A 20881-nucleotide genomic window follows, 5' to 3' on the forward strand; every position below is an offset into this window, starting at 1 on the left:
TCTCTTTTCTCCTCCCTCTCTTTTCTCCTCCCTCTCTTTTCTCCTCCCTCTTTTCTCCTCCCTCTCTTTCTCCTCGCTCTCTTTCTCTTCTCCTCGCTCTCTTTCTCCTCCCTCTCTTTTCTCCTCTCTCTTTCTCCTCGCTCTCTTTTCTCCTCCCTCTCTTTTCTCCTCCCTCTCCTTCTCCTCCCTCTCTTTCTCCTCGCTCTCTTTCTCCTCCCTCTCTTTCTCCTCCCTCTCTTTTCTCCTCCCTCTCTTTTCTCCTCCCTCTCTTTCTCCTCCCTCTCTTTCTCTTCTCCCTCTCTTTCTCCTCGCTCTCTTTCTCCTCACTCTCTTTTCTCCTCCCTCTCTTTCTCCTCCCTCTCTTTTCTCCTCGCTCTCTTTTCTCCTCACTCTCTTTTCTCCTCCCTCTCTTTTCTCCTCCCTCTCTTTTCTCCTCCCTCTCTTTCTCTTCGCTCTCTTTCTCCTCCCTCTCTTTCTCCTCGCTCTCTTTCTCCTCCCTCTCTTTTCTCCTCCCTCTCTTTTCTCCTCCCTCTCTTTCTCCTCGCTCTCTTTCTCCTCCCTCTCTTTTCTCCTCCCTCTCTTTTCTCCTCCCTCTCTTTCTCCTCACTCTCTTTTCTCCTCCCTCTCTTTCTCCTCCCTCTCTTTTCTCCTCCCTCTCTTTCTCCTCGCTCTCTTTTCTCCTCCCTCTCTTTTCTCCTCCCTCTCTTTCTCCTCCCTCTCTTTCTCTTCTCCTCCCTCTCTTTCTCCTCCCTCTCTTTCTCCTCCCTCTCTTTCTCCTCCCTCTCTTTCTCCTCGCTCTCTTTCTCCTCCCTCTCGTTCTCTTCTCCTCCCTCTCTTTCTCCTCCCTCTCTTTTCTCCTCGCTCTCTTTTCTCCTCCCTCTCTTTCTCCTCCCTCTCTTTCTCTTCTCCCTCTCTTTCTCCTCCCTCTCTTTTCTCCTCGCTCTCTTTCTCCTCGCTCTCTTTCTCCTCGCTCTCTTTCTCCTCCCTCTCTTTTCTCCTCCCTCTCTTTCTCCTCCCTCTCTTTCTCCTCACTCTCTTTTCTCCTCCCTCTCTTTCTCCTCCCTCTCTTTTCTCCTCCCTCTCTTTCTCCTCGCTCTCTTTCTCCTCCCTCTCTTTTCTCCTCACTCTCTTTTCTCCTCCCTCTCTTTCTCCTCCCTCTCTTTTCTCCTCCCTCTCTTTCTCCTCACTCTCTTTCTCCTCGCTCTCTGTCTCCTCCCTCTCTTTCTCCTCGCTCTCTTTCTCCTCCCTCTTTTCTCCTCTCTCTCTTTCTCCTCCCTCTCTTTTCTCCTCGCTCTCTTTTCTCCTCCCTCTCTTTCTCCTCCCTCTCTTTCTCTTCTCCCTCTCTTTCTCCTCCCTCTCTTTTCTCCTCGCTCTCTTTCTCCTCGCTCTCTTTCTCCTCGCTCTCTTTCTCCTCCCTCTCTTTTCTCCTCCCTCTCTTTCTCCTCCCTCTCTTTCTCCTCACTCTCTTTTCTCCTCCCTCTCTTTCTCCTCCCTCTCTTTTCTCCTCCCTCTCTTTCTCCTCGCTCTCTTTCTCCTCCCTCTCTTTTCTCCTCCCTCTCTTTCTCCTCCCTCTCTTTTCTCCTCCCTCTCTTTTCTCCTCCCTCTCTTTCTCCTCCCTCTCTTTCTCCTCGCTCTCTTTCTCCTCGCTCTCTTTCTCCTCGCTCTCTTTTCTCCTTCCTCTCTTTCTCCTCACTCTCTTTTCTCCTCCCTCTCTTTTCTCCTCCCTCTCTTTTCTCCTCCCTCTCTTTCTCCTCCCTCTCTTTCTCTTCTCCTCCCTCTCTTTCTCCTCCCTCTCTTTTCTCCTCGCTCTCTTTTCTCCTCCCTCTCTTTCTCCTCCCTCTCTTTCTCCTCCCTCTCTTTCTCTTCTCCTCCCTCTCTTTCTCCTCCCTCTCTTTTCTCCTCGCTCTCTTTTCTCCTCCCTCTCTTTCTCCTCCCTCTCTTTCTCCTCTCTCTCTTTCTCCTCCCTCTCTTTTCTCCTCCCTCTCTTTTCTCCTCCCTCTCTTTCTCCTCCCTCTCTTTCTCTTCTCCTCCCTCTCTTTCTCCTCCCTCTCTTTTCTCCTCGCTCTCTTTTCTCCTCCCTCTCTTTCTCCTCCCTCTCTTTCTCCTCCCTCTCTTTCTCCTCCCTCTCTTTCTCTTCTCCTCCCTCTCTTTCTCCTCCCTCTCTTTTCTCCTCGCTCTCTTTTCTCCTCGCTCTCTTTTCTCCTCACTCTCTTTTCTCCTCCCTCTCTTTCTCCTCGCTCTCTTTCTCCTCCCTCTCGTTCTCTTCTCCTCCCTCTCTTTCTCCTCCCTCTCTTTTCTCCTCCCTCTCTTTCTCCTCGCTCTCTTTCTCCTCCCTCTCTTTCTCCTCACTCTCTTTTCTCCTCCCTCTCTTTCTCCTCCCTCTCTTTCTCCTCCCTCTCTTTCTCTTCTCCTCCCTCTCTTTCTCCTCCCTCTTTCTCCTCCCTCTCTTTTCTCCTCCCTCTCTTTCTCCTCCCTCTCTTTCTCCTCGCTCTCTTTCTCCTCCCTCTCTTTCTCCTCGCTCTCTTTCTCCTCCCTCTCTTTCTCCTCGCTCTCTTTCTCCTCCCTCTCGTTCTCTTCTCCTCCCTCTCTTTCTCCTCCCTCTCTTTTCTCCTCGCTCTCTTTTCTCCTCCCTCTCTTTCTCCTCCCTCTCTTTCTCCTCCCTCTCTTTCTCTTCTCCTCCCTCTCTTTTCTCCTCGCTCTCTTTTCTCCTCGCTCTCTTTTCTCCTCCCTCTCTTTTCTCCTCGCTCTCTTTTCTCCTCCCTCTTTCTCCTCCCTCTTTCTCCTCCCTCTCTTTCTCCTCGCTCTCTTTCTCCTCCCTCTCGTTCTCTTCTCCCCCCTCTCTTTCTCCTCCCTCTCTTTTCTCCTCGCTCTCTTTTCTCCTCGCTCTCTTTCTCCTCGCTCTCTTTCTCCTCGCTCTCTTTTCTCCTCCCTCTCTTTCTCCTTCCTCTCTTTCTCCTCGCTCTCTTTCTCCTCCCTCTCGTTCTCTTCTCCTCCCTCTCTTTTCTCCTCCCTCTCTTTTCTCCTCCCTCTCTTTCTCCTCCCTCTCTTTCTCCTCGCTCTCTTTCTCCTCCCTCTCTTTCTCTTCTCCTCCCTCTCTTTTCTCCTCCCTCTCTTTTCTCCTCCCTCTCTTTCTCCTCACTCTCTTTTCTCCTCCCTCTCTTTCTCCTCCCTCTCTTTTCTCCTCCCTCTCTTTTCTCCTCCCTCTCTTTCTCCTCCCTCTCTTTCTCTTCTCCTCCCTCTCTTTTCTCCTCGCTCTCTTTTCTCCTCCCTCTCTTTCTCCTCACTCTCTTTTCTCCTCCCTCTCTTTTCTCCTCGCTCTCTTTTCTCCTCCCTCTCTTTTCTCCTCGCTCTCTTTTCTCCTCCCTCTCTTTCTCCTCCCTCTCTTTCTCCTCGCTCTCTTTCTCCTCCCTTTCGTTCTCTTCTCCTCCCTCTCTTTCTCCTCCCTCTCTTTTCTCCTCCCTCTCTTTTCTCCTCCCTCTCTTTCTCCTCCCTCTCTTTCTCCTCCCTCTCTTTCTCTTCTCCTCCCTCTCTTTTCTCCTCGCTCTCTTTTCTCCTCCCTCTTTTCTCCTCCCTCTCTTTCTCCTCGCTCTTTCTCCTCCCTCTCTTTCTCCTCGCTCTTTTTTCTCCTCGCTCTTTCTCTTCTCCTCCCTCTCTTTCTCCTCGCTCTCTTTTCTCCTCCCTCTCTTTCTCTTCTCCTCCCTCTCTGTCTCCTCCCTCTCTTTCTCCTCCCTCTCTTTCTCCTCGCTCTTTTTTCTCCTCGCTCTTTCTCTTCTCCTCCCTCTCTTTCTCCTCCCTCTCTTTTCTCCTCGCTCTCTTTTCTCCTCGCTCTCTTTTCTCCTCCCTCTCTTTTCTCCTCGCTCTCTTTCTCCTCGCTCTCTTTTCTCCTCGCTCTCTTTTCTCCTCCCTCTCTTTTGTCTCTGTTGTTTATCCCGACTCGGCCATGAGGAGTTCCCAGTTCCTTTAAACGGCTGCACAGCGAGCAGGTTCTCTCCATGCTGCAGACGCCCCCTGGTGGTCTGTGCTGATACCGCCCCCTGGTGGTCTGTGCTGATACCGCCCCCTGGTGGTCTGTGCTGATACCGCCCCCTGGTGGTCTGTGCTGATACCGCCCCCTGGTGGTCTGTGCTGATACCGCCCCCTGGTGGCAGAGCAGCAGAAAGACGTCTCCAAACGAGGGCTAAAAATAGAATTCAGGACAGAGCGACAGTCTGAATAAAACATGTTATTACCTGAGAGTTACCTGAGACCAGATCCTGAACTAGAACCAGGACTCTCAGGTCCACCTAAACACCAGATCCTGAATATGATCAGAACCAGGACTCTCAGGTCCACTTAGTTCGTCCCTTTGTATCAGAGCTAAATGAATTGTAGTTAAGGTCTTCATCTGTGACCCCGGTCTTGTGATTCTGGTCTTGTGACCCGGGTCTTGTGATTCTGGTCTTCCTCCTGCAGGTCTGAGGACTCTTTGCTTTGCGGTGGCTGACGTCAGTGAGTCGTCCTATCAGAACTGGCTGGAGATCCACCACCGAGCGTCCACCTCGCTGCAGAACCGGGCGCTGAAACTGGAGGAGAGCTACGAGCTGATCGAGAAGGTTTGTGAGAGTTCACTTAAAGGGGCGTGCCTGCTGTTGCCATGGTGATGAGAGTTCATATAAAGGGGCGTGCCTGCTGTTGCCATGGTGATGAGAGTTCACATAAAGGGGCGTGCCTGCTGTTGCCATGGTGATTTCAGAAAGCCCAAAACAAACGGACTGAGAGAGACGCTGCTGAGGGCTGCAATACACAGAAATACCACACGGGGGCGCTGTGGAGTCACCATCAGTGTTACAGGACCAGATACAGGACCAGATACAGGACCAGGTACAGGACCAGGTACAGGACCAGGTACAGGACCAGGTACAGGACCAGATACAGGACCAGATACAGGACCAGGTACAGGACCAGATACAGGACCAGGTACAGGACCAGGTACAGGACCAGGTACAGGACCAGATACAGGACCAGATACAGGACCAGGTACAGGACCAGGTACAGGACCAGGTACAGGACCAGATACAGGACCAGGTACAGGACCAGTTACATGACCAGATACAGGACCAGATACAGGACTAGTTACATGACCAGATACAGGACTGGATACAGGACCAGATGCAGAACCAGGAACAGGGCCAGATACAGGACCGGATGCAGGATCAGGTACAGGATCAGATACAGGACTAGGTACACAACCAGGTACAGGACCAGATACATGACCAGTTACAGGACCAGATACAGGACCAGATACAGGACCAGATATAGGACCGGATTCAGGATCAGGTACAGGATCAGGTACAGGACTAGATACAGGACCAGATACAGGACCAGGTACAGGTTTTTAAGGAGCTCTGAGACTTATTTAAACTGTTTGAAGAGGAGGAGGGTCTGGGTTAGAGTCTGACCCTCTGCTGACGGTCTGAGACTTTAATGATTCATTAATCTCAGAGTCTGAACGATCCTGTCTGCGTCGCAGCGCTGTGCGTCGGGTTTCAGTGGGCTCCTCTCAGGAAGACGCCCTGATGGTTTCTGCTGGATCACAGCAGCTGATACCTGAAACACATCACCAGCCTTTTCTCTAAATCATCAGGAAATAAGACCCAGTCCTCCTCGCCATCTCACAAGTCCCAATGCAGTCTAGTTCTGAGTCCTGGACTGGAGTTCTGCAGCACCCTCTCCTACACAGAGGTCTTAGAGTGTGGATAGAGGCTGGTGGTCAGGACCCTCCTTGCTTGGGGGGTCCTGATCTAAGTGGTTCCTATATAATAATCCACAAAGACACCCAGAGGAAGAGGAGACCCTGATAACGAGGATTCCTCAGATACGGTCCTGTTGGTCCTCAGGCCAAGCTTTCCCGTGCTGCCTGGTTCTGACTGATTAGAGGACGGAGCTGCAGATGTTCAGGCAGACCGGTCTACCCCTGGCTTTCCTCTGCTGCTGGCTCCTGTCTCCCCTCTGCCCCTGGGTCTTGTCAAATCTGAGGACCCGTGATGGCCCCATTTAAGACCACATGCAACGAGCCGAGAAACCACCAGGACCCTGGGAAAAACACAGACCGGGCTTTGTGGGTGTGCTGGTGTGTCTGCAGAAACACACACACTCATTCAGAGGAACACACCCAAACCTCTGAAGCCTGCGCCGGGTCAGAGCCTGTGTGATAAACAGGGGGGGGGGGGGGGGGTACATGTTTCTCTGACACATGACGTTCTAAAGGCCTTCCTCTGTTCTGATCTTTCATTTAAACTTTTCTTTCCTCTCGTCTTGTAGAACCTGCAGCTCCTGGGAGCCACCGCCATCGAGGACAAGCTCCAGGATAAAGTCCCCGAAACCATCGAGACCCTGATCAAGGCGGACATCAAGATCTGGATCCTGACGGGGGACAAACAGGAAACAGCTATCAACATTGGTGAGACTCAGGGAAGGCTGTGTATGTCTCTTGACAGACAGGAAGTGTAGGGAGGGGGGCGACATGTAGCCGAGGTCGGATTTGAACCCACGGCCGCTACAACATAACCGCTAAGCCATCTGGCGCCCAGAGGCTGTTGGTATTCAGGGTGTTCCTGACGCCACATGGTTACTGACTTCTCCGTCCTGTCGATTAAATGAAAATGGATCCTAAAGGTCTGGATGAACGATCGAGGGAGCTCTGCGGACGCTCGCTGCATGTTTTTCTACAGGTCAGCTGTTACTCTGAATAATCTCTGCTCGGTACTGACTCACTGAAAGACGATCCCATTGGCCCGTTGGAAGAGATACTGGTGCACTGGAGTGGGGGGGCAACGTGTTGAGAGGTGGAGACGCTTTCCTCACATTCGCAAATTTTTGGAAGTTTGCACCTTTAAACTAAAGAAAACAATCTGGCAGACCCCGACCCTGTTTAGCTTTAGCGCTCTCATTTCCTCCCCCCCCTGAGTGTGTGTGTGTGTAGTATTGAGTGTGTGTGTGTGTAGTATTGAGTGAGTGTGTGTGTGTGTGTAGTATTGAGTGTGTGTGTGTGTAGTATTGAGTGTGTGTGTGTGTGTAGTATTGAGTGTGTGTCTGTGTGTGTAGTATTGAGTGTGTGTGTGTGTAGTATTGAGAGTGTGTGTGTGTGTGTAGTATTGAGTGTGTGTCTGTGTGTAGTATTGAGAGTGTGTGTGTGTGTAGTATTGAGAGTGTGTGTGTGTGTAGTATTGAGTGTGTGTCTGTGTGTAGTATTGAGTGTGTGTCTGTGTGTAGTATTGAGTGTGTGTCTGTGTGTAGTATTGAGTGTGTGTGTGTGTAGTATTGAGTGTCTGTGTGTAGTATTGAGTGTGTGTGTGTGTGTGTAGTATTGAGTGTGTGTCTGTGTGTAGTATTGAGTGTGTGTCTGTGTGTAGTATTGAGAGTGTGTCTGTGTGTAGTATTGAGTGTGTCTGTGTGTAGTATTGAGTGTGTGTGTGTGTGTGTGTGTAGTATTGAGTGTGTGTGTGTGTAGTATTGAGTGTGTGTCTGTGTGTAGTATTGAGTGTGTGTGTGTGTGTGTGTGTGTGTAGTATTGAGTGTGTGTGTGTGTAGTATTGAGTGTGTGTGTGTGTAGTATTGAGTGTGTGTGTGTGTAGTATTGAGTGTGTGTGTGTGTAGTATTGAGTGTGTGTGTGTGTGTGTCTGTGTGTAGTATTGAGTGTGTGTGTGTGTGGTATTGAGTGTCTGTGTGTAGTATTGAGTGTGTGTGTGTGTGTGTAGTATTGAGTGTGTGTCTGTGTGTAGTATTGAGTGTGTGTCTGTGTGTAGTATTGAGAGTGTGTCTGTGTGTAGTATTGAGTGTGTGTCTGTGTGTAGTATTGAGTGTGTGTGTGTGTGTAGTATTGAGTGTGTGTCTGTGTGTAGTATTGAGTGTGTGTGTGTGTGTGTGTGTAGTATTGAGTGTGTGTGTGTGTAGTATTGAGTGTGTGTGTGTGTAGTATTGAGTGTGTGTGTGTGTAGTATTGAGTGTGTGTCTGTGTGTAGTATTGAGTGTGTGTCTGTGTAGTATTGAGTGTGTGTGTGTGTAGTATTGAGTGTGTGTCTGTGTGTAGTATTGAGTGTGTGTCTGTGTGTAGTATTGAGTGTGTGTCTGTGTGTAGTATTGAGTGTGTGTCTGTGTGTAGTATTGAGTGTGTGTGTGTGTAGTATTGAGTGTGTGTCTGTGTGTAGTATTGAGTGTGTGTCTGTGTGTAGTATTGAGTGTGTGTCTGTGTGTAGTATTGAGTGTGTGTCTGTGTGTAGTATTGAGTGTGTGTGTGTGTAGTATTGAGTGTGTGTGTGTGTAGTATTGAGTGTGTGTGTGTGTGTGTGTGTAGTATTGAGTGTGTGTCTGTGTGTAGTATTGAGTGTGTGTCTGTGTGTAGTATTGAGTGTGTGTCTGTGTGTTTGTAGTGTGTGTGTGTGTAGTATTGAGAGTGTGTGTGTGTGTAGTATTGAGTGTGTGTGTGTGTGTAGTATTGAGTGTGTGTCTGTGTGTGTAGTATTGAGTGTGTGTGTGTAGTATTCAGTGTGTGTGTGTGTGTAGTATTGAGTGTGTGTCTGTGTGTGTGTAGTATTGAGTGTGTGTGTGTGTAGTATTGAGTGTGTGTGTGTAGTATTGAGTGTGTGTCTGTGTGTTTGTAGTGTGTGTGTGTGTAGTATTGAGTGTGTGTGTGTGTAGTATTGAGTGTGTGTGTGTGTGTGTGTAGTATTGAGTGTGTGTGTGTGTAGTATTGAGTGTGTGTGTGTGTGTGTGTGTAGTATTGAGTGTGTGTGTGTGTAGTATTGAGTGTGTGTGTGTGTAGTATTGAGTGTGTGTGTGTGTGTAGTATTGAGTGTGTGTGTGTGTGTAGTATTGAGTGTGTGTGTGTGTGTAGTATTGAGTGTGTGTGTGTAGTATTGAGTGTGTGTGTGTGTAGTATTGAGTGTGTGTGTGTGTAGTATTGAGTGTGTGTGTGTGTGTGTGTGTGTGTGTAGTATTGAGTGTGTGTGTGTGTAGTATTGAGTGTGTGTCTGTGTGTAGTATTGAGTGTGTGTGTGTGTGTGTAGTATTGAGTGTGTGTGTGTGTAGTATTGAGTGTGTGTGTGTAGTATTGAGTGTGTGTGTGTGTATGTTTGTGTAGTATTGAGTGTGTGTGTCTGTAGTATTGAGTGTGTGTGTGTGTGTGTGTGTAGTATTGAGTGTGTGTGTGTGTGTGTGTGTGTAGTATTGAGTGTGTGTGTCTGTGTAGTATTGAGTGTGTGTGTGTGTGTAGTATTGAGTGTGTGTCTGTGTGTAGTATTGAGTGTGTGTCTGTGTGTTTGTAGTGTGTGTGTGTGTGTGTGTGTAGTATTGAGTGTGTGTCTGTGTAGTATTGAGTGTGTGTGTGTGTAGTATTGAGTGTGTGTCTGTGTGTAGTATTGAGTGTGTGTCTGTGTGTTTGTAGTGTGTGTGTGTGTGTGTGTAGTATTGAGTGTGTGTGTAGTATTGAGTGTGTGTGTAGGATTGAGTGTGTGTGTAGTATTGAGTGTGTGTGTCTGTGTAGTATTGAGTGTGTGTGTGTGTGTAGTATTGAGTGTGTGTGTGTGTAGTATTGAGTGTGTGTCTGTGTAGTATTGAGTGTGTGTCTGTGTAGTATTGAGTGTGTGTCTGTGTGTTTGTAGTATTGAGTGTGTGTCTGTGTAGTATTGAGTGTGTGTGTGTGTCTGTGTAGTATTGAGTGTGTGTCTGTGTGTTTGTAGTATTGAGTGTGTGTCTGTGTGTAGTATTGAGTGTGTGTCTGTGTGTTTGTAGTATTGAGTGTGTGTCTGTGTGTAGTATTGAGTGTGTGTCTGTGTGTTTGTAGTATTGAGTGTGTGTCTGTGTGTGTCTGTGTGTGTGTAGTATTGAGTGTGTGTGTGTAGTATTGAGTGTGTGTGTGTGTGTGTGTGTGTAGTATTGAGTGTGTGTGTGTGTGTGTGTAGTATTGAGTGTGTGTCTGTGTGTAGTATTGAGTGTGTGTGTGTGTGTAGTATTGAGTGTGTGTCTGTGTGTTTGTAGTATTGAGTGTGTGTCTGTGTGTAGTATTGAGTGTGTGTCTGTGTGTTTGTAGTATTGAGTGTGTGTCTGTGTGTGTCTGTGTGTGTGTAGTATTGAGTGTGTGTGTGTAGTATTGAGTGTGTGTGTGTGTGTGTGTGTGTGTGTAGTATTGAGTGTGTGTGTGTGTGTGTGTAGTATTGAGTGTGTGTCTGTGTGTGTAGTATTGAGTGTGTGTCTGTGTGTGTAGTATTGAGTGTGTGTGTGTAGTATTGAGTGTGTGTGTGTGTGTAGTATTGAGTGTGTGTCTGTGTGTGTAGTATTGAGTGTGTGTCTGTGTGTGTAGTATTGAGTGTGTGTGTGTGTGTAGTATTGAGTGTGTGTGTGTGTAGTATTGTGTGTGTGTGTGTGTGTGTGTGTAGTATTGAGTGTGTGTGTGTGTAGTATTGAGTGTGTGTGTAGTATTGAGTGTGTGTGTGTGTAGTATTGAGTGTGTGTGTGTGTAGTATTGAGTGTGTGTCTGTGTGTGTAGTATTGAGTGTGTGTAGTATTGAGTGTGTGTGTGTGTAGTATTGAGTGTGTGTAGTATTGAGTGTGTGTGTGTGTAGTATTGAGTGTGTGTAGTATTGAGTGTGTGTGTGTGTAGTATTGAGTGTGTGTAGTATTGAGTGTCTGTGTGTGTAGTATTGAGTGTCTGTGTGTGTAGTATTGTGTGTGTGTAGTATTGAGTGTGTGTGTGTGTAGTATTGAATGTGTGTGTGTGTAGTATTGAGTGTCTGTGTGTGTAGTATTGTGTGTGTGTAGTATTGAGTGTGTGTGTGTGTAGTATTGAGTGTGTGTAGTATTGAGTGTGTGTAGTATTGAGTGTGTGTAGTATTGAGTGTGTGTAGTATTGAGTGTCTGTGTGTGTAGTATTGTGTGTGTGTAGTATTGAGTGTGTGTGTGTGTAGTATTGAGTGTGTGTGTGTGTGTGTAGTATTGAGTGTGTGTGTGTGTAGTATTGAATGTGTGTGTGTAGTATTGAGTGTGTGTGTGTGTAGTATTGAGTGTGTGTGTGTGTGTGTGTAGTATTGAGTGTGTGTGTGTGTAGTATTGAATGTGTGTGTGTAGTATTGAGTGTGTGTGTGTGTGTAGTATTGAGTGTGTGTGTGTGTGTGTGTAGTATTGAGTGTGTGTGTGTGTGTGTGTAGTATTGAGTGTGTGTGTGTGTAGTATTGAGTGTGTGTGTGTGTGTGTGTGTAGTATTGAGTGTGTGTGTGTGTGTGTGTAGTATTGAGTGTGTGTGTGTGTAGTATTGAGTGTGTGTGTGTGTAGTATTGAGTGTGTGTGTGTGTAGTATTGTGTGTGTGTGTGTGTAGTATTGAGTGTGTGTGTGTGTGTGTGTAGTATTGAGTGTGTGTGTGTGTAGTATTGAGTGTGTGTGTGTGTGTGTAGTATTGAGTGTGTGTGTGTGTAGTATTGAGTGTGTGTGTGTGTGTGTGTGTGTAGTATTGAGTGTGTGTGTGTGTGTAGTATTGAATTTGTGTGTGTGTAGTATTGAGTGTGTGTGTGTGTAGTATTGAGTGTGTGTGTGTGTAGTATTGAGTGTGTGTGTGTGTAGTATTGAGTGTGTGTGTGTGTGTGTAGTATTGAGTGTGTGTGTGTGTAGTATTGAGTGTGTGTGTGTGTGTAGTATTGAGTGTGTGTGTGTGTGTGTGTGTGTGTGTAGTATTGAATGTGTGTGTGTAGTATTGAGTGTGTGTGTGTGTGTGTGTGTGTAGTATTGAATGTGTGTGTGTAGTATTGAGTGTGTGTGTGTGTGTAGTATTGAGTGTGTGTGTGTGTGTAGTATTGAGTGTGTGTGTGTGTGTGTGTGTAGTATTGAGTGTGTGTGTGTGTGTGTAGTATTGAGTGTGTGTGTGTGTAGTATTGAGTGTGTGTGTGTGTGTGTGTAGTATTGAGTGTGTGTGTGTGTGTAGTATTGAGTGTGTGTGTGTGTGTGTAGTATTGAGTGTGTGTGTGTGTGTGTGTGTAGTATTGAGTGTGTGTGTGTGTAGTATTGAGTGTGTGTGTGTGTAGTATTGAGTGTGTGTGTGTGTAGTATTGAGTGTGTGTAGTATTGAGTGTGTGTGTGTGTAGTATTGAGTGTGTGTGTGTGTAGTATTGAGTGTGTGTGTGTGTGTAGTATTGAGTGTGTGTGTGTAGTATTGAGTGTGTGTGTGTGTGTAGTATTGAGTGTGTGTGTGTAGTATTGAGTGTGTGTGTGTGTGTAGTATTGAGTGTGTGTGTGTGTGTGTGTGTAGTATTGAGTGTGTGTGTGTGTAGTATTGAGTGTGTGTGTGTGTGTGTAGTATTGAGTGTGTGTGTGTGTAGTATTGAGTGTGTGTGTGTGTGTGTAGTATTGAGTGTGTGTGTGTGTAGTATTGAGTGTGTGTGTGTGTAGTATTGAGTGTGTGTGTGTGTGTAGTATTGAGTGTGTGTGTGTAGTATTGAGTGTGTGTGTGTGTAGTATTGAGTGTGTGTGTGTGTGTAGTATTGAGTGTGTGTGTGTAGTATTGAGTGTGTGTGTGTGTAGTATTGAGTGTGTGTGTGTGTAGTATTGAGTGTGTGTGTGTGTGTGTAGTATTGAGTGTGTGTGTGTAGTATTGAGTGTGTGTGTGTGTAGTATTGAGTGTGTGTGTGTGTAGTATTGAGTGTGTGTGTGTAGTATTGAGTGTGTGTGTGTGTAGTATTGAGTGTGTGTGTGTGTAGTATTGAGTGTGTGTGTGTGTAGTATTGAGTGTGTGTGTGTGTAGTATTGAGTGTGTGTGTGTGTGTAGTATTGAGTGTGTGTGTGTAGTATTGAGTGTGTGTGTGTGTGTAGTATTGAGTGTGTGTGTGTAGTATTGAGTGTGTGTGTGTGTGTAGTATTGAGTGTGTGTGTGTGTGTGTGTGTAGTATTGAGTGTGTGTGTGTGTAGTATTGAGTGTGTGTGTGTGTGTGTAGTATTGAGTGTGTGTGTGTGTAGTATTGAGTGTGTGTGTGTGTGTGTAGTATTGAGTGTGTGTGTGTGTAGTATTGAGTGTGTGTGTGTGTAGTATTGAGTGTGTGTGTGTGTGTAGTATTGAGTGTGTGTGTGTAGTATTGAGTGTGTGTGTGTGTAGTATTGAGTGTGTGTGTGTGTGTGTAGTATTGAGTGTGTGTGTGTAGTATTGAGTGTGTGTGTGTGTAGTATTGAGTGTGTGTGTGTGTAGTATTGAGTGTGTGTGTGTGTGTGTAGTATTGAGTGTGTGTGTGTAGTATTGAGTGTGTGTGTGTGTAGTATTGAGTGTGTGTGTGTGTAGTATTGAGTGTGTGTGTGTAGTATTGAGTGTGTGTGTGTGTAGTATTGAGTGTGTGTGTGTGTAGTATTGAGTGTGTGTGTGTGTAGTATTGAGTGTGTGTGTGTGTGTGTAGTATTGAGTGTGTGTGTGTGTAGTATTGAGTGTGTGTGTGTGTAGTATTGAGTGTGTGTGTGTGTGTGTAGTATTGAGTGTGTGTGTGTGTAGTATTGAGTGTGTGTGTGTGTAGTATTGAGTGTGTGTGTGTGTGTGTAGTATTGAGTGTGTGTGTGTGTGTGTAGTATTGAGTGTGTGTGTGTGTGTGTGTGTGTGTGTAGTATTGAGTGTGTGTGTGTGTGTAGTATTGAGTGTGTGTGTGTGTGTGTGTGTGTGTGTAGTATTGAGTGTGTGTGTGTGTGTAGTATTGAGTGTGTGTGTGTGTGTGTGTGTAGTATTGAGTGTGTGTCTCCCACACCAGGCCGGGTGGTTTAAAGAAAGTCGACCTCCTGCTCAGACAGAAGCAAAGTGTTGAAGCCCACAAACACAGCCAGACGTTTCAAACTGAAGGATTCAGTCTCCACCTCGCCGCTGACCCTTAGCATCTGTCCCAGCCAAGAGCTGAGGGCGGCACTCCCCAGAGGGGAACTCGGGGTTGGGGGGGGGGTTAGGGTTAGCCTATTAAAACAGGAAACTGACGGACCCTTGTAAACCAAACTCATCAGTCATGTCACTGGCTCTGAGCTGTAACATTTTAATTGGTGTTCCTTAAAGATCGTCTACATCGACCCTCGGTGGGGCGCCAAAGTGCACCAACCCAAATTCCTCTGTACTGTGTACTTCCTCTGTTTAAGTAAAATAATGTACCACCATGTGACGCAGTGATGCAGCTGTGATTGGACATTTCCTGCACAGCGTCACGCTAACCTTCCCACCTTTTTAAGGCTGATACTGAGACTTTATGTCACTTCCTGTTTGTCTGTTTCTGCAGGTCACTCCTGCAAACTGCTGACCAAGAACATGGGCATGCTGGTGATCAATGAAGACACTCTGGATGTGAGTATTCAGACAAATGTTCATGTACACAAAGTCAACCTTCATGTGGGCTCATTTATTCATCGTCCTCGTTCAGAGTCGACATGAACGACTTTAAATATCTTTAACACCTGGCTGTAAAACATGACATCATCAGGATGTCCTGTAAGGTGATAACCCCCTCATCTCATCCCCCCCCCCATGCAAGACATAAAAACATCTCAAGCCACAGGAAGTCCTCCACACGCTGCCACCAGAAACCCTAAGACCCAAACGTCTTAAAGACCCGCAGCAGGGATGTCTGTTGACCCCCCAGCAGGGATGTCTGTTGACCCCCCAGCAGGACGCCTTGTCTGTTGTTTCAGAGACTGAAAAGGGGAAGCTCCCTGTTGATCCGCAGAAGGAACTCGACTGGGTTTAGTTTGAGAGACGGGGGGGGGAGGGAAGGGGGGGGGAGAAGGGGGGGCGATGACGGACGGCCTTCACTCTGTCAGCCCGTCGTTAAGCGTGATAAATGGAGCCGAGGTAGAAACTCGGGGTCGGTGCTTTGTAATGTCAGCTCTGATTCTCCTGTGGTTGAGCAAACCGCAAACCTCTCCAGCTGGACTGAGGAGGTCCAGAGCAACAAACAAACAACAATAAATAAATAAATCAAGACGTCAGAATGAAAGTCAGACGATGACTGACTGAAGGAGACATGATGGATCAAATGTAAAGATGGCAGGAGGCCTTCACATGAAATCAGTCTCTAACAGACTGATGCAGCCGAGGAGGCGGAGCAACAAACACTCGGCCTGCTTTGGTTTTTAAGTTGGAGGTGTGAACAGAGAGGAGGTTCCTGCTAATGGGGATCCTAACACACACACACACACACACACACACACACACACACACACACACACACACACACACACACACACACACACACACACACACACGGCTGCCTGTCTTCCTGCTCAGCGTCTCCTCGTGGTTTACAGACCCCTTCAGGGATGGTTAAGTCCATGCTGCTGCTCCAGTCCTCTTGCTCAGTTTCTGTGAATCCATCATCTCTCTCTCTCTCTCTCTCTCTCTCTCTCTCTCTCTCTCTCTCTCTCGCTCAGTGAAATATACTTTGTTATGCCTTACCGTCCCCCCCTGTACAATCTGACGGCGTTGACACCCCCTCCTGCTAACGTCCACCATCTTTAATGATGTCAGCAGTTTGAGAGTCTGCACATTCACTTCAACCTGTACAGATTCTTCCACAACACTTTTATTTGTTTGCTTCTCATATTAAAATAAAGTTATAGGACCCCCCCCCCCCCTTCTGATGGCTTCACCATCTGTGTCTCGCTGTCAGTGTGATATTTACATCATCACAGCTGTTTACTGTACGAGCGACCGGGTCGATGTTTTCACCTCAGAAGACGGACGACCATGTCACTGATAACATAAAGCATTGATGAACTAACCCTAACTCTTTAATGAAATGTCCCCCCCCCCCCCCCCCCACACAGAGAACGAGGGAAACGCTCAGCCACCACTGTGGACTGCTGGGCGACGCCCTCCACAAGGAGAACGACTTTGCGCTCATCATTGACGGAAAGACGCTGAAATACGCCCTCTCGTTCGGGGTGCGACAGTACTTCCTGGACCTCGCCCTGTCCTGTCGAGCCGTCATATGCTGCAGGTAAGATTCACTCCTGAAACGCCGCCGCCGCCATCGGCAGAGACGTCATGTAACCAAAGTTTCTGTGTTTAATAAAAACACGACTCGGGTCAGACCTTTAAAATGAAATGTTAAGGCCTCAGAGGGCTGCCCTCCGTCCCTGGATCTGACCTTTGACCTTTGAGGTTAAAGTGCTGTAACAGAGACTCGACCCCTCGACGGTCTCCCACCTTAAGAAAACCTTTTTAGTGACATGAGGTCGAGTCAGACGAGCTCAGACAGAAATGTTCAGGACTCTGAAGGAAAGAGCTTCAGGATGTTTATAAAGTTTCAGTCCTTAAACCCCAGACTAACTGTTCCTCACCTGCTGCTCCCCGTCAGAGTGTCTCCTCTTCAGAAGTCCGAGGTCGTGGAGATGGTCAAGAAGCAGGTGAAGGTGATCACGCTCGCCATCGGTGACGGTGCTAACGACGTGGGGATGATCCAGACGGCTCATGTCGGGGTGGGAATCTCAGGCAACGAGGGCCTGCAGGCTGCAAACTCCTCGGACTACTCCATCGCCCAGGTGAGCCGAGACACGACCACTGATGTGAGGCTGATTCAACCTCCCATGTTACAGCGACAGGAGTGATGTCATCACACTGGATTAGTCTGTTAATATGGGACCAGCAGCAATAAAACAGAACATTCCCCGTTATCTGTAACCCTGATGAGAGACGTTATCGTCACAGATATTAGCTGGCCTTAAAGGCTTTATATGTGATGTTTTGATCCAGCAGATGTCACCCTTGAGCACCAGCATGAAACCAAAACAACTGGCGCTGCATTGTTGTGTTAGCATGCTAATGCTAGTGATCTTTATTCTGCTCGTCTCTTCACACTGCATGTAAATTTACCTGAAATGAGCGTGATCTAGAAACACAGTTAAGCAGTGAGTACAGTATGTTATTCTTCTTTTCTCTAGTCCCTCAATTAAACAACTTTTATACACGAGGGGAGGAGTCAGCCGGCCGTCCTGGCGATGTAAACAAAGTGAAGATAGGACTCTGAAAACTCTAAAAGCATCACAGACAGTGGGAAGGGATGGCTGTTTGTTTAAAATACTTGGGAACATAGAAGTGAAAGAACAGTTCAAATGTTAAGGGCGGCGGCGTGCAGGTGCATGTCCTCCCTCTGAAATCTATGCTCATAACTCAGATCATCCCACAGAGGATCAGTCCTCGGGGTCAGGGATAGCGTTCCTCATTGTTCTCTCTGACAGTACAGAAGATGTTTCAGAGAAGTAGTTACACCTGTTGAACAAGCCCATCACTATACACACACACACACACACACACACACACACACTGCTAACAGCTTCATTACGACCCATCAGTGAGCAGGCTGTGTGAGAAACCAAATACAGCCCCAGCAGCTACAGCCACGGAGCTCCTGTGTCACTTCTCTAAACGCACGCCGCTCAGCCTCTGTGAGCCGCCATGCTGTTACCATTTCAAAGACCCGGGTTAGCCTTAAGTACCCCCTTCACTCGGCAGCTGGCCTCCCATAGTCCAGGACGGTCTCATGAAGTTCCACCTGTAACGCTACATTTCCTGTAATCAGCAGACGGCAGACTGAGAGCTGTGGTGGAAGTTGTGTGACTTTGTTTTAGGATCCCTGAACATGATTTATTCTCATCGTATCAGAGGAGGAGGCTGCTGCAGGGAGCCGGCACCTCTGCTCTCCGTCTGTCAGCAGCTCAGCTCTGTGTTAACTGATGTCTGATCTCAGCTGTCTGAGGGGGGTCACACGGGGGGGGGGCATTACTGAAGGATCCTGTTTGAAATGTTGAGAGACAAGAAGCCTGAAAACAAACAGAAACACGTCCCACTTCCTGTCATTAACCGGCATTAACAGCGAGGATGAAGCAGCACAGAACCTGAAGGCTGCTGTTTTTATAAAACCATTTCACTGTTCTGCCGAGACCTCCAAGCTGGACCTCTCTGGACCACCAAGCCTGATCCGGGTGCTTTCTTTAAACCTGAAGTTCTTAAAGCTCCTTACTGATCCTGGTCTTTTACCTGCTTTATATAACATAACAATAAGTAAGGTCTTTTACCTGCTTTATGTAACATAACAATGAGTAAGGTCTTTTACCTGCTTTATGTAACATAACAATGAGTAAGGTCTTTTACCTGCTTTATGTAACATAACAATGAGTAAGGTCTTTTACCTGCTTTATGTAACATAACAATGAGTAAGGTCTTTTACCTGCTTTATATAACATAACAATGAGTAAGGTCTTTTACCTGCTTTATGTAACATAACAATGAGTAAGATCTTTTACCTGCTTTATGTAACATAACAATGAGTAAGATCTTTTACCTGCTTTATGTAACATAACAATGAGTAAGGTCTTTTACCTGCTTTATGTAACATAACAATGAGTAAGGTCTTTTACCTGCTTTATATAACATAACAATGAGTAAGGTCTTTTACCTGCTTTATGTAACATAACAATAAGTAAGGTCTTTTACCTGCTTTATATAACATAACAATGAGTAAGGTCTTTTACCTGCTTTATGTAACATAACAATGAGTAAGGTCTTTTACCTGCTTTATGTAACATAACAATGAGTAAGGTCTTTTACCTGCTTTATATAACATAACAATGAGTAAGGTCTTTTACCTGCTTTATGTAACATAACAATGAGTAAGATCTTTTACCTGCTTTATATAACATAACAATGAGTAAGGTCTTTTACCTGCTTTATATAACATAACAATGAGTAAGATCTTTTACCTGCTTTATATAACATAACAATGAGTAAGATCTTTTACCTGCTTTATATAACATAACAATGAGTAAGGTCTTTTACCTGCTTTATGTAACATAACAATGAGTAAGATCTTTTACCTGCTTTATGTAACATAACAATAAGTAAGGTCTTTTACCTGCTTTATATAACACAACAATGAGTAAGGTCTTTTACCTGCTTTTAGTAACATAACAATGAGTAAGGTCTTTTACCTGCTTTATGTAACATAACAATAAGTAAGGTCTTTTACCTGCTTTATGTAACATAACAATGAGTAAGGTCTTTTACCTGCTTTATATAACATAACAATGAGTAAGGTCTTTTACCTGCTTTATGTAACATAACAATAAGTTAGGTCTTTTACCTGCTTTTTGTAACATAACAATGAGTAAGGTCTTTTACCTGCTTTATGTAACATAACAATGAGTAAGGTCTTTTACCTGCTTTATGTAACATAACAATAAGTAAGGTCTTTTACCTGCTTTATATAACATAACAATGAGTAAGGTCTTTGCACTCTGACCCTGAGGACCAATCAGACGCTTCACTCAGTCTCTAGCTGTTTATTCATTCTGCTCTTTTCTCCCTCACAGTTCAAATACTTGAAGAATCTGCTGCTGGTCCATGGAGCGTGGAATTATAACCGTGTGGCCAAGTGTATCCTGTACTGCTTCTACAAGAACATCGTCCTCTACATCATCGAGGTGAGTCTCTCTCAGTCCTGCAGCGAGGCCAGGAGTCCTGTAGTGAGACCAGGAGTCCTGTAGGGAGACCAGGAGTCCTGTAGTGAGACCAGGAGTCCTGTAGGGAGACCAGGAGTCCTGTAGTGAGACCAGGAGTCCTGTAGGGAGACCAGGAGTCCTGTAGTGAGACCAGGAGTCCTGTAGGGAGACCAGGAGTCCTGTAGTGAAACCAGGAGTGAGACCAGGAGTCCTGTAGTGAGACCAGGAGTCCTGTAGCGAGACCAGGAGTCCTGTAGTGAGACCAGGAGTCCTGTAGCGAGACCAGGAGTCCTGTAGTGAAACCAGGAGTCCTGTAGTGAGACCAGGAGTCCTGTAGGGAGACCAGGAGTCCTGTAGTGAAACCAGGAGTGAGACCAGGAGTCCTGTAGTGAGACCAGGAGTCCTGTAGGGAGACCAGGAGTCCTGTAGTGAAACCAGGAGTGAGACCAGGAGTCCTGTAGTGAGACCAGGAGTCCTGTAGCGAGACCAGGAGTCCTGTAGTGAGACCAGGAGTCCTGTAGCGAGACCAGGAGTCCTGTAGTGAAACCAGGAGTCCTGTAGTGAGACCAGGAGTCCTGTAGGGAGACCAGGAGTCCTGTAGTGAAACCAGGAGTGAGACCAGGAGTCCTGTAGTGAGACCAGGAGTCCTGTAGGGAGACCAGGAGTCCTGCAGCGAGGCCAGGAGTCCTGTAGTGAGACCAGGAGTCCTGTAGTGAGACCAGGAGTCCTGTAGCGAGACCAGGAGTCCTGTAGCGACACCAGGAGTCCTGTAGGGAGACCAGGAGTCCAGGAGTCCTGTAAGGAGACCAGGAGTCCTGTAGTGAGACCAGGAGTCCTGTACCGAGACCAGGAGTCCTGTAGTGAGACCAGGAGTCCTGTAGTGAGACCAGGAGTCCTGTAGGGAGACCAGGAGTCCTGCAGCGAGACCAGGAGTCCTGTAGTGAGACCAGGAGTCCTGTAGTGAGACCAGGAGTCCTGCAGCGAGACCAGGAGTCCTGTAGGGAAGCCAGGAGTCCTGTAGCGACACCAGGAGTCCTGTAGGGAGACCAGGAGTGAGACCAGGAGTCCTGTAGGGAGACCAGGAGTGAGACCAGGAGTCCTGTAGGGAGACCAGCAGGCTGTGAAAGCACAGAAAGGTTTCCACTCGATGAAGGGGAGGCAAAGATTCCTCGTTAGATTTTCCATGTTTGTGTTTCTGTTGACCTTCACATTAGCTGCCAGTTTGTTCCCTTCAGAGTGACGCACCTGAACACAGACACAGAGTTCTCTCAGACACAAAGTCCTGAAGGGAAACCGATCAGTATGTGCCAAACAAGATGGAAGCCTTTCATATTATATAGAACATATCAATATATTTATGTAAATACAAATGTAAATATAGATATATATAGATAATACTGTGATGAAAC

General features: G+C 46.8%; 1 protein-coding gene and 1 long non-coding RNA gene across 2 annotated transcripts in view; both read left to right on the top strand.

Annotated features, from left to right (window-relative positions):
• Positions 1–20881, top strand: part of atp8a1 (ATPase phospholipid transporting 8A1) — a 130594-nt gene that overhangs the window by 62102 nt on the left and 47611 nt on the right. The window contains exons 22-27 of the mRNA XM_061049113.1: positions 4453–4592; positions 6301–6439; positions 14258–14322; positions 15801–15973; positions 16334–16517; positions 19344–19514. Of these exons, the coding sequence (XP_060905096.1) occupies positions 4453–4592; positions 6301–6439; positions 14258–14322; positions 15801–15973; positions 16334–16517; positions 19344–19514 (872 nt within the window). The remainder of the gene's footprint in view (positions 1–4452; positions 4593–6300; positions 6440–14257; positions 14323–15800; positions 15974–16333; positions 16518–19343; positions 19515–20881) is intronic.
• LOC132981588 (uncharacterized) lies at positions 17761–19349 on the top strand. Its single transcript, XR_009674611.1, has 3 exons — positions 17761–18003; positions 19106–19143; positions 19258–19349. It is a non-coding gene; the product is annotated as an uncharacterized LOC132981588 (long non-coding RNA).

Source organism: Labrus mixtus, chromosome 10 (assembly GCF_963584025.1).
Source record: "Labrus mixtus chromosome 10, fLabMix1.1, whole genome shotgun sequence".
NCBI classification, from domain to species: Eukaryota; Metazoa; Chordata; class Actinopteri; order Labriformes; family Labridae; genus Labrus; species Labrus mixtus.